Source organism: Heloderma suspectum, chromosome 7 (genome assembly GCF_057233095.1).
Source record: "Heloderma suspectum isolate Gila_16-S chromosome 7, 16-S_ref, whole genome shotgun sequence".
NCBI lineage: Eukaryota > Metazoa > Chordata > Lepidosauria > Squamata > Helodermatidae > Heloderma > Heloderma suspectum.
This window is the reverse complement of record NC_139464.1, coordinates 42617308-42629666: the sequence shown is the minus strand read 5'-3', so window position 1 is coordinate 42629666 and position 12359 is coordinate 42617308. Positions and strand designations below refer to the sequence as shown.

The following is a 12359-nucleotide window of genomic DNA, read 5'->3' as shown; positions in this document are numbered from 1 at the left end:
TTTGCTTCTCTTTGTAGGACCTCCAATCTTTCCTCTAGGGAATGTAGATGATCTTGGAGAGTGTCCTGACATTCAATTAGAGGGGTGGGGTCCTCTGGTACTATTTCGTGAGAGGGCTCCTTCTCGGGGGCATCTAACCGCTGGGCGGGCCCCTCAGGAGAAGGTGGTGGTTGCAACAGGCGTGGTCGCCCTGCGACGGCTGTCCCGTAGGGAGGAGGAAGCAATAGGTCCTCCGGTGCCGTGGCCACAACCCTAGGTGGTCCTTCTTTTGGTGGTTTCCTTTTGACCACCATGGGAAGGGCAAGGGACATGCATTCAACAACCCATGGAGCGGGCCTGCCGCCAAGGGGCACACAAGTTGCCCACGAATCAATATAAGGGAACTGGTCCCAACTTCCCCTCTGTGCTACTGTTGTTTGCACATCAGATACCAAGGTTGGGTCAAAAGACCCCTCGGGTGGCCATTTGGGTTCTAATATTGGCCATTCCTGGGTGCAAAAAAAGACAAGACGATCCTTTGTCATCTTAGTTCCATAATCCTGCTTAAAACGTGACCAATTGCGCAAACAACACTCCAAGGGCGTATGGGACTTCTTCGCAGACTTAGATTGGGACCCGCCCATGACGGTGGGAATTTCAATCAGCAATTCTTGCGCTTCGCCCTCCTCTGACCCAGCCCGTCTCCGGGGTAGGGAAATGCAGATCGGGGCTCCCCACTCGCTTCGCCCATAGGCGTCTCACACAATCACAAACACACCACCGTCCCACGTTTATCCCCTAATGTAAGCTGTTTCACTTACCCCAAAAGCCTCTTCTGTCCCACCCGCAGCTGCGTCCAGCTGCTTATTGATCCACTGCCGGTGCCTAAAAGGAGTGATCACATCTCCCTCTTCCTCTGGCGTTGGTCCTTACTCTCAGCTGCACTGTTTTTGGATCCCAGTTGAAGGTTGTATATCTTACAAGGTTGTGTAATCTTAGAAAGGGGCATGGCTGTGAGGGGGTGTGGCTGTGACTGTCATGAAGGGACCCTGCACTTCTGAATTTGCCACTACACTACTGGTTGGAGATCTGCTGGGAAACCACCAGGCAGTGCTGGCTCCAGGATTTTGAGGGCCCTTGGGCAAGACACCTTCAATGGGCCTCCTCCATCAGTAAATCTACCTTCTCACTGCCATTGTCACCAGCTGCTCTTGCCCCTCCTCCTCTTTCTCATCATTGCTACCATTTGCTTGCTGGACAGGTAGACAGCCAGTGAGCAAGTTGGTAGTGGAATCTCCTCCTCCTCCTCCTCACCACCACCACCACCACCGTTATCTGGGCCAGAGCAAGAGGCAGGTGAACAAGCAGGCTGCAGTGGAGAAGAGGAAGATCAACTCCAGGGGGCTCACGCCTATTATTTATTTATTTCATCTCTATACTTCCCAGTAGCTGAAGCTCTCGAGGCAGTTCACATCAGGCCTTGACACTGGACCCGTCACTAGGAGTAAGGGCCTTTAGTGTGGAAGCTCCCACCCTATGGAAAGCCCTTCCAGCTGAGATCAGGCATGCACCTACATTGCTTTGTTTCTGCCGTTTGCTGAAGATTTTTCTTTTCAGGCTAGCATTTCCCAACTGATGGATAATTTCAGCCACTGTTTTATTGACCTATTTGCTTTTACTGTAACTTTTTGTATTTTGTGTTTTAATTTATCGTACATGGCTCCAATATCTCTCGATGTGGAGTACTTTATACATTTCTTTAAAATAAAGTTGATCAAATCTCCTAACCAGGTCTATCGATCTACTTTCCTTTTATTAGGGAGATTGCTGGTTAAACATCCAGTGAATGCTTCGTGGCTAGTTAGGAAATAGCTGGAAAGTCCTGAAAGGGGGTGTGCCTCCATCCTCTACCTAAGGGTAATGTAATGTAAGTCTGTGGAAAAGTAGTGAAGCGGCAGTTTTTGAGGGAATGTCAAGGAAATGGGTGCCGCCGTGGGTGGGTGAGTGGGTGGGGGGGAGAGTAAACTCTGTGAGGTGACTTTTGGGATGCTGGACCTCTCTCTGGAGCTCTGATGGGGAACAGGGTTCTGGCAGGCATCCCCTTGGCTATGCTGGCTAGGGGTAATGGGAGTCGTAGTCCCTCACATCTGGAGAGCACCAGGTTGAGCAAGTCTGGTTTAAGCTGTGCCTCCATCTATACTCAGTCAGTATATTTATAAATAAACTCAAATATTACCAAAGACCATAAACCACCAACGACCTCCTTCCAAAGGAAGCTAAGCACTGCAGCCCTGGAACTTTTAATTGCTCAGAGAAGAGGGGCAAGCGAGACAATATTGACGCTCCGCTCAAGGAAGTAAGAGAGGTTGCATCGCACAGGTGTTCTGGGAGGCAGCTCCCAAGCATACTGGACGAGAAAGGGCGCAGTCTTGTGAGTGAGCGGGAGATCTTCGGACAGCTGAAGATGGTGGAGCTGGAAGAGCAAAGTTCACAGCCAGAGATATATAGGGAAAGAAGAATGGCATCTCTACACCAGCCTAACATCCTGCATTTAAAACGGGGCTTTCTGCTTCCATTTTAAATGCAGGATCACGACGACTCCCTTTTTCACGTGCTTCTTTTTCCCCCACCCCCTTCCCCCTCCTTCTCCCCTCATCTGAGTCTTCCATTACCTTTCATTGATCTTGCTCCTCTTCTTGCTTTTACTCTTTTCACAGAGGAAAATGAAGTGGAACACAATGGGGGTAATTTGGTAGCTCATTATCTGCGATCTATTTAAAAATGGAACAAAGGGCATTTAGTGCAGGAGATGCCTTGAATGATCACTGCGTCATGTAAAGAGCCCACAAACTTCCATGAAGGAGCAATCTCAATCGCAGGATAAAAGCTCGGTGTGAAGGAGCCCAAAAGTGTGTATGTGGGGTGGGGAGGCCATGTAGGGCTTTGAAGGTAAGGATGAGAAGTTTGTACTCCATTCAGAACCAGCTTAAGGTGCAATCCTATGCATGTTTAGATGGAAAAAAGTCCTACAACAGCAGAGCTGGCTGGGAAATGCTGTAGGACTTTTTTCTGTCTATATCTATGTGTTTTCTGTCACATAGGATTGTGCTGCTAGGGATTTATGGAGAACTGCCTGTGATCACAGCAACAAGGTGAATGGTTTTGGTGGCAGATTGTTGGATAGACATCAGGGGACCAAGGTAAGGCAATCAAAAACCAGAGAGGAGAGGATGTACACAGTGTTTCCCACAGGCAAGGTGTGCTGGGGTGGTAATGGTGGACACCTTTAGATGAGTAAAATGTTTTGTTGAAGTGCAGGTGAACAGCAGGTGCACCCTAGCTGAAAACTTAATATCATTTGATGTGGAAAGGTGGCATGAAGTACAAATGCCAGAATTTTAATGCACATATTTCCCCCCCCACACACACACACAAAAGGGATGTACCTGTTCTCTTTCAAGAAGAAATTTTGATTGACAGGACAATATAAACTCTCATTTATTCCATGTCTGGAGGAATTTAAAGTTAAATTATGAAGTGCCGAAGGTCCCAAGGTAAGCCTCCTCTCCTTATTTATTTAAAATGAATAATGTAGCTGGTAGCTTTTCCCTCTACCCCTCACAGAAACCTCCCTTGCCCCACTCTCTCGCCCCATAACCAGGGATGGGGAACATCCAGATGTTGCTAGACTGTAACTCCCATTATCCCTCACCCTTGGTTATGCTGACTAGGGCAGATGCGAATTGCAGTCCGCCAACATCTAGAGGGCCACACATTCCCTACCCCTGGCTTACATTGACCTGGTTCATACAACACAAGCCAGAGTACAGGCTGAGTATGGGTTGAGTGTGGGCTCTCTTTGAACATGGGTTGTTGTTGAATCATGGGTTGTTCTGTTGTGTGAACCTAGCTATGCTAACAAACCATGCTTTGCTAATTATGAACTCACAGTTCACAACACAACAACAAACCATGGGTTCTCTTCATGGGTTGTTTGTGGTTAACAAACCATGGTAGTGTGGCTGCATTCACACAACAGAACAACCCATGGTTCAACAACAACCCACACTCAACCCATATTCAACCCATACTCTGGCTTGTCATGTTGTGTGAACTTAGTTATTGACCTGGTTTGCACATCAAAACAAGCCACTGTGGCCTTGTTGTGAGCCATGGTGTGTGCCGAGCACAATTTGCATAATCACCACCAGGCCTTGGCTTGTCATGTTGTCTGAACCCAGGTGGCATGAACATAAGAAGAGCCAGGCTGGATCAGACCAAGGGTCCATCTAGTCCAGCATTCTGTTCACACAGTGGCCAACTGGCTGTCAACCGGGAACCCACAAGCAGGGCATGAGTGCAACAGCAGCCTCCCACCCATGTTCCCCAGCACTGGTGTACATAGGCTCACTGTACTGGAGGTAGCACATAGCCATCAAGACTAGTAGCTATCAATAGCCTTTTCCTCCAGGAACTTGTTCAACCCCCTTTTAAAGCCATCCAAAATAGTGGCCGTCGCTACATCCTGTGGTAGCGAGTTCTAGTTTAAGTATGCACTTTGTGAAGAAGTATTTTCTTTTATCTGTCCTGAATCTCCCAATACCCAGCTTCATGGGATGACCCCGGGTTCTAATATTTTGAGAGCGGGAGAAAAATGTCTCCCTATCCACATTCTCCACACCATGCATAATTTTCTAGACCTCTGTCATGTCTCCCCTTACCCTCCTTTTTTCCAAGCGAAACAATCCCAGTTGTTGTAACGTTTTCTCATAGGGGAGATGCTCCAGCCCCTTGATCATTTTAGTTTCCCTTTTCTGCACTTTTTCCAGTTCTACAATATCTTTTTTTAGGTGTGGTGACCAGAACTGGACACAGTATTCCAAGTGTGGCCACACCATCCATTTGTAGAGGAGCAGTATGATATTGGCAGTGTTATTCTCAATTTCTTTTCTAATTATGCCTAACATGGAGTTTGCCTTTTTTACAGCAGCTGCACACTTGGTTGACATCTTCATTGAGCTGTCCACCACAACCTCAAGATCTCTTTCCTGGTCAGTCACCACTAGCTCAAGTCCCATCAGGCTATACTTGAAGTTGGGATTCTTTGCCCCAACGTGCATCACTTTACACTTGCCTACATTGAACCTCATTTGCCATTTAGATGCCCATTCTCCCAGTTTGGAGAGATCCTTTTGGAGCTCTTCACAATCCCTTTTTGTTTTAACCACCCTAAATAATTTGGTGTCATCTGCAAACTTGGCCACTTCACTGCTCACTACTAATTCCAGATCATTTATGAACAGGCTGAAAAGCATTGGTCCTAATACAGATCCCTGTGGGACCCCACTATTTACTTCCCTTCATTGGGAGAATTTACCATTTATTCCTACTCTCTGTTCTTTAACCAGTTACTGATCCATAAGAGGACTGCTAAGTTTTTTCAGGAGTCTTTGGTGAGGGACTTTGTCAAAAGCCTTTTGGAAGTCCAAGTAAACAATGTCTACTGGATCACCCTGTCTACACGTTTACTGACACTCTAAAAGGTTAGTGAGACAAGACTTACCTTTGTGGAAGCCATGTTGATTCTATTTCAGCAGGGCTTGTCCTTCGATATGCTTACTAATCTTATCTTTAATAATGCCTTCAACCAATTTACCCGGAACAGATGTTAAGCTAATGGGCCTGTAATTTCCTGGACCCTGCCCCCCCCCCACCGGATCCCTTTTTGAAAATTGGTCTTACATTAGCCATCTTCCAGTCCTCTTGTATAGAGGCTGATCTTAGGGACATGTTGCATATTTTGGTTAGAACATCAGCAATTTCATATTTGAGTTCTTTGAGAACTCTAGGATGGATACCATCTGGGCCATTTGCTTTCTATTTATCAATAAGGTTGAGAACTTCATCTTTTGTCGCCACTATTTGCTTCAGTTCCTCAGACTCCCTTCCTGAAAATATCAGTTCAGGCACAGGTATCTGTCCTATATCTTCTGCAGTGAAGACGGATGAAAAGAATTCATTCAGCTTCTCTGCAATCTCCTTGTCCTCCTTCAGTACTCCTTTTAACTCCATTGTTGCCCAACGGTCATGCCCAATAGGCATGGCTTGTTGGAGGGTTAACCCCTCAAATAAAACATCCCATGGGTTATTGGATGGTTGTTTCATCCTCCAACAAGCCATGCTGCCTCAGTTCAGACAGCAAACCAAGCCATGGAAGGGTGGTTATTATGCAAATCATGTCCAGCACACACAGTGGCTGACAAGGCACAGTGGCTTGTTTTGATTGTGCAAACCAGCCCAGTGTTACACAGAATCATGCACCCCTGACTCTTTCCCCCTTTCCATTCTTTTAAAAGTGCCCAAAAGATCTTTGCTGGTGGTTATCCACAGAGGATTCCTGCACTGAATCTAAGTGGATGTTGACAGGACTGCAATATGCCAGCAGTCTTTATAATGGTTTGATTTAATCCATTTAATCTCTGTTCATAGTCCTAGAGACTTGCTTAAAAGGTAGGGTAGGAAGTTCTGTAATAAATCTGTATTAAATCTATATCCCACCTTTCCACTAAAGATAATGCTCAAGGTGGCTAATAATTAAAATACAAAATTATAATTAAAACATAAAAATAAAAATATGACAACTTTGGATGCAGCTCCAATAAAATTGTATTGATAGACAATTAAAGGATGATCCAGGAAGTCCTTATAAAAGGAGGTAGCATAAATTAATCCAGATCTCAGTACACTAAACAGATCTCTCCACTACTTAGCCAGAGGTTTGTGATGGAAGTTTTAAGTATTGGAAACACTGAGAATCACAAAACTGGATTAGGGCTTTTGAGGATTGGGAGCGGGGAGAGAAGGGACTAAACTCTTATCAGAGATACAAACACTGAATGTTCTTCTTTGATCCATGTTTCCTGCAGCTACCAGATCAGTTTGGAACAAGGCTTTCATTCTTTTACATCCCACACTAGCTCACAGCCTTCCCTTGGAGATGGAAACCCACCCTGTGATACACACCATCTACCCAGTCAATATCTGCTCAGGTTTTCTGCCTTCTGTATCACTGGCTGCCCTATCTATATACTTTTGGCTAAATATGTGATGCTACAGAAAAGCCAGGTACATAGTTTCTCCTAATTTATCCTGCCTTAGTGTCTTCCATGCCTTTTCCAGGCAGAGACTAGGCACCCAATTTTGGAAACACCACGTTTAAAAAAACAAACAGAAGAGTAATAGGTCCCATAACCAAACCATCTTTTCATACTCTGTGCTTGCTCCTGCTTGGAGACATTGATCCTGATCAGATATATTCACGTGCGACCATGTATCATGGGGACTAATAGCACGCAGGTAACAAACAACCAATTGCACTGGCTCCAGATGGTGACTGTACATTCCCAACCTACTTCACAAGACAGCTGAGAAAATCATCTATCCTGTGCAGTGGTGTGGAATCACATGTGTATCTGTATCACACTGCACTTCCAACACATCCATGTCCCATAAATTCAATAGGTTGGGTGCTGCATGTGATCCCACACTGGAAGTGTGTGCAACCCTTATCACTGGATGCAGAGAACTCATCCGTGTGGCACCTTGCTGCATATGTGGATCCCAGTGTAGCAAGGTGATGATCCATGCACAAAGTCTTCTTCCACCTGTGAACTTGACAGATTTCAACGAATTTTGCTTCTACATAGGGATGCATCTACATGGGTATTTTAGGGGATCAGATGCATTTGTCCTGCCAATCCACCCCACCCCCTCTATTGTATGTATACTATGTGTTCTACCTAAGCTGCACCCACCCCATCCCGTTGAAATGGTGATCGCAGACCAACACAAGGCTTCCAGTCTGCTTAGTCTCAGCATTCCTATGGAAGAAAAGGGGGCCTGCTTCTCCTCCCCCTGCCCCCAATTCTCTTGAAGCATTGAAGTGACAAACCACAAGCATAAGCAAGTTTATCTCCCATACCTGCACAGCAGGTGGATCTGCCATGTGTACTCTAGTCTGAAGCAGAGTTCTAAACACATAGTGGTCACACCCCAAGGAGTAGACAGTTGAGGGTTCCAGGTGCATGTCCATCATGTGTTCACAAATACACATCTACATTCTACAGTGTTTACTGCTTGCAAACACTGATGTATACACTGCCCATATAGCTTGCAACAGAGTGACTTGGACTATAAGGCTGTGGTCTCAGGCAAGGCACCAGGTAGCAAATGGTATGTTGGCCTTTTCCTTACAAAAACACACAACTGTTTGACGCTGCCTTTTTTCCACTGTAAAGTGAGATCATGTCTTGCTAGGCTGCCATCTGGTGGCTAATCATGTTGATCTTTTTCCTTAGAAAAAGCTTCCTTTCTCCAACCTGTCAGATATTCAAATCCTTCGGAATTTCCCCAGGAGGGTGTTTCTATAGTTTAGTGCAAACAAAAGTTTTTGTTTCTTTTCATTGCTTTTCTACTGGACTTTCCTCCCATTCAACTTTACACATCTGAACAGGAATTACACTCCTATCTAATTCTGAGTACAGCTCAGCCTGCAATTTTGAAATGTTTGTCTTATAACGCTGTATTTCAAAAGACAGTAAAATGAGGGAAACCTAAGACAGTGTGCAGTTTTAAATTTTATTTTAAACCCTAAAATTACAAAGACAGCTAAATCCTTCTTGCACAAAATGACACATACAAAATAAAATGGACGATCAGGTATCAATCCTATGAGAATTTTACTTTGTTTAAACAACAAGTATACTTAATTCTTTTTTTAATTGGAGTACTGAAAGTTATCCTTTCCATTCCCCATGGAAAAAAACCACCCCAAACCTAAGCAATAATAATACACAGCTTCATAAAGCTACCTCAGTAGATTCAATATTGGCTACATGTCCATTACCCTCTACATTCGTTCTTCCCTCCCTCGCCAGTTCAAGAGACCCACAACTGAAAAAGTAAAGACTGCTTTGGGAGCGGGTATATACTGTGAATAAAAGACTCTAATCAGAAAAGCTGTGAATTAGGAGGCAGGCACTGTAGGGTTGAAAAGCACTCGGATGGCAAATAAAGGACGGTTTCATCACACCTTCTCTTGAAGTTGCTAGGACAGAGATAGTGGTCAGACTCCGGGAAAAAAAACCCACTTGCCTATTTCTAAATTTCTTTGGAAGGAGAAGGGGTATTAAAATCTTCACACTCTCCACATCAGTGTAGTCAACCAGTACAGATTTTAAACAAGGGGAAATCCAAATATTTGCAGAATTCTTCACTGATCCCATTTAATACTTCTCCCCCCAGATAGGAGCACACAGTTCTTCTCTGAAAGAGCAAAGTCAGTGGAAAGCTTCTCAACCTCCCATCCAGCCCTCACCAGGGCAAAAACCCCACCATCCTACTTGCATTGTTACAGTGGAATCTTATTCATCCTTGAAAAAGCTGAACTTGTGTTTTTCTTTTTAAAAAAGGAAGTTACAGGACTCAGTCGCAGGTAGCTGATAGCTTCCACTATGGTTATTTTTCTCAAACCCAATATTTAAGGGGCCTCTACCAAGGAAGGTCCCTTCCTTATTCATTTTTTTTTTCTAAAATCCTCTACAAGGAGTAGGAATATTCAGAATACCCCTGTCAGACCGTCTTCCTTCATGCTTAAAAGACAAACAAGTATTGCATACCTTTAAGAGGGAGGAAAGATGAGCACATAAAAATATCTTTAAAATTACAATTGAAAAAAAATCCAAACCAAAAAATGGAGCTTTCCATATTGATGGGTGTTGTTTAAACTAATATAGGGGGAAATCGTTGTCTTTTATAAAGCTGCAATAGAAAGGAGTAGAGAATAAAGGAGATATCTATTTACAAAGTAGAGGTCAAGAAGAATGTCCAAGAAAGAAGGTCCCAAGCGTGCACTTCACTTTTTCTTAGCTGACTTCTTTGCGCTGGACTTTGCTTTGGGTTTTGATGCTTTTGCCTTTTTAGGCTTTGATGCCTTCACTGGCTTGGCCTTGACAGTCTTTGGCTTCTTGGCTTTCTTTGGAGCAGGCGCAGGCTTCTTCTTGGCTTTCTTTGCCACAGGCTTGGGCTTCTTGGCTGGCGACTTGGCGGCAGCCTTCTTGGGCTTAGCTGCTTTCTTGGGTGCTGCAGCCTTCTTGACTTCCTTCTTGGCCTTCTTGACTGGAGCTTTCTTGGGTTCATCCCCTTTGGCCAGGCGGAAGGAACCTGAGGCACCAACCCCTTTAGTCTGCTTGAGGACACCTGTTGTCACCAACCTCTTGATGGACAACTTGATTTGGGAGTCGGCATTCTCGCCCACCTTGTAGTGGCTCTTGATGTATTTCTGGATAGACTGGCGGGAGGAACCGGCCCGGCTCTTTTCGGCCTGGATGGCAGCCACAATCATGTCAGAGTATTTGGGGTGGTCCGTTGACTTCTTGACCGCCTTGGCCCGCTTGGGCTTGGCAGCAGGCGCTGCAGCAGAGTTCTCAGTCATCGTGCCTTGCGATTTCCCTTCAGGAAGCGCAGCTTGCCGTCTATGCCACCTGGCGTCTGGGCTAGTCTTAAAAGTCTTTCTTTAGGCACAGGAGGCTCCTTCCCAATAGGGTCCCGCTGAGGAGATGTAACAAACTTCCCCCCCCAATTCTCCTTGCAGACTTTTGTTTGTGAAATGCACCAGCGGGGTATCGCCCCCTCCAGGTCTCTTCCAGGCAGCTGGTGGCAGGGTGTGGTCAGGGCAGTCTTCCCAGGGAATGCCCCTCTGAAACTTCAGCAGCCCTGGCTAAGGCCTGCCGGCCTCCTGCCTGCGAGTTTCCTTCGCTGGGCACGCGCCCGCTGCCGGCTCCGGAGCCGCCTGATGCAAAGAGCCCAGGCCCTGCTTGCCCCCCCTTTCCTGCTCTCTGGGGCCGAATCCCCCACCTCTTCTGCCAGCCTCGGCCGCGCTCCTGCCTCTGCCTCTTGCTCTGTGTCTGGCTCTCTAGGCAGCAGCCGGCGCATCCGGGTATTTAGCGCTCAGGCGCGGACCGCGGTGAGGACAGGGCTGCTGGCTGCCTGCTCAGGCCCCGAATGGCGCCGCGCCGCCGACATCTGTGTTTCTTCCGCCGCCTAAAGCGACTTTTTCCCGCGTCTCCCGGCAGCTCCTGGGGCCCGCACCGCCGCCGCCGGCTGCTCCGGTCCTTCAGCTCTTGGGCCCCGCGGCCGGCTCCCCCTGTCGCCGTCCCCCGCCTCCTCAGGGCGCCCCAGACGGCGCTGGGTGCGAGTGGGGCGCAGCGACATTTCCCCTTTGCTCCCCCATAGCGAAGCCGCCGAGGGGAGCTCGGGCGAGGGGAAAGACGAGGAGCAAGGGCCACGCCTAGGCCGCCGGGGGACCCCCACCCCGGCCTTCTGGGCGCCCCCAGAGCCGCGCAGGGGGGCCAGGAGCAGACCCCAACTAACACAGGGAGCCCCGAGCCAGGCGAAGCTCAGCTCAGACCTGCCCGGGAAGGGGGGGAGGAGTGGCTCCCCCAAGGGTGGGGGGGTCCCTGGGGAGACCCCTGCCCCCCATCCCGTGCCCCCCCTCCTCCGGCCGCCCCCTCCTCCCCGCCCCAGCGCTGCAAAAACTTTCCTTTTTGTTAGATGGGAAGTTTGCAGCTCTCCCCTCCCCCAAGGAGCACCTGGCAGCCCCCTGCTTGGGGGTCGGGGGGGACGGGGACGGGCGACCTGGCCCTGCCTTGCCTGGACTAAGGGGTGGAAAGGGGCAGGAGGGGAGCTTGCTGCACTCACCCCCTGTCCCCCCAAAAAGTCATTCACTGGCCGCAGTGGCTTCTAAAGAACAAGTATGTCTAAATGAGAAGGGATTGGGGAGGGCGGAGGCGACACCCCCTATCTTTTTCATCGTGGTGCCGGCACCTTCCCAGGTAGCCATTGTCCCCCCACTCGCCGGGCTGCACCTGCGCCCCTCCCCCAATAGTTTTGTACCCCACCAAAGTGCTATGGAGATTTACATAGGCTGTTTTGTTCCTGCTTAGCTTTTTCAAGGTGGAGTCGATCCTATTGCTTAAAAACACTTTCTCTACCCAAGTCTTCGGGGAGGGAAGTCGGGGTACGTGACGAGTGGGGTGAAGAGCAGTTTCACGAAATGTATTAGCACTAATTTCCCAGTCCTGGGGGAGTGCTTGACTGTTGTTAGATTAAATGTACGTGCCATCGCCATCTTGCTGGAAGAACTGAGCTTGTTTTTCCCCCCATCTCCTCTTATGTGTGTTTCCCCCCTTAATAAAGATATTAATTAAAAAGCGTCGTAGCAACAATAAAGATGCGGAGCTGCGAACTGACGGCTTGCGATACCGAAGAACTCAGGGGAGGGAAAGTAAAAACACCTCTGGAACACTTAAAAAAAAATTATA

The 12359-nt window shown here is 47.5% G+C and overlaps 1 protein-coding gene across 1 annotated transcript; it reads right to left on the bottom strand.

Annotated features, from left to right (window-relative positions):
- Positions 1-8602: 8602 nt before the first annotated feature.
- H1-0 (H1.0 linker histone) lies at positions 8603-12238 on the bottom strand. The gene has a single exon (XM_084809764.1). The coding sequence runs from the start codon at positions 10469-10471 to the stop codon at positions 9893-9895; it is 579 nt and encodes a 192-aa protein (XP_084665890.1). The 5' UTR covers positions 10472-12238; the 3' UTR covers positions 8603-9892.
- Positions 12239-12359: the final 121 nt, after the last annotated feature.

Excerpts from the sequence above, each read along its gene's own strand:
- H1-0 (XM_084809764.1), bottom strand. The coding sequence starts at position 10,471 with ATGACTGAGAACTCTGCTGCAGCGCCTGCTGCCAAGCCCAAGCGGGCC.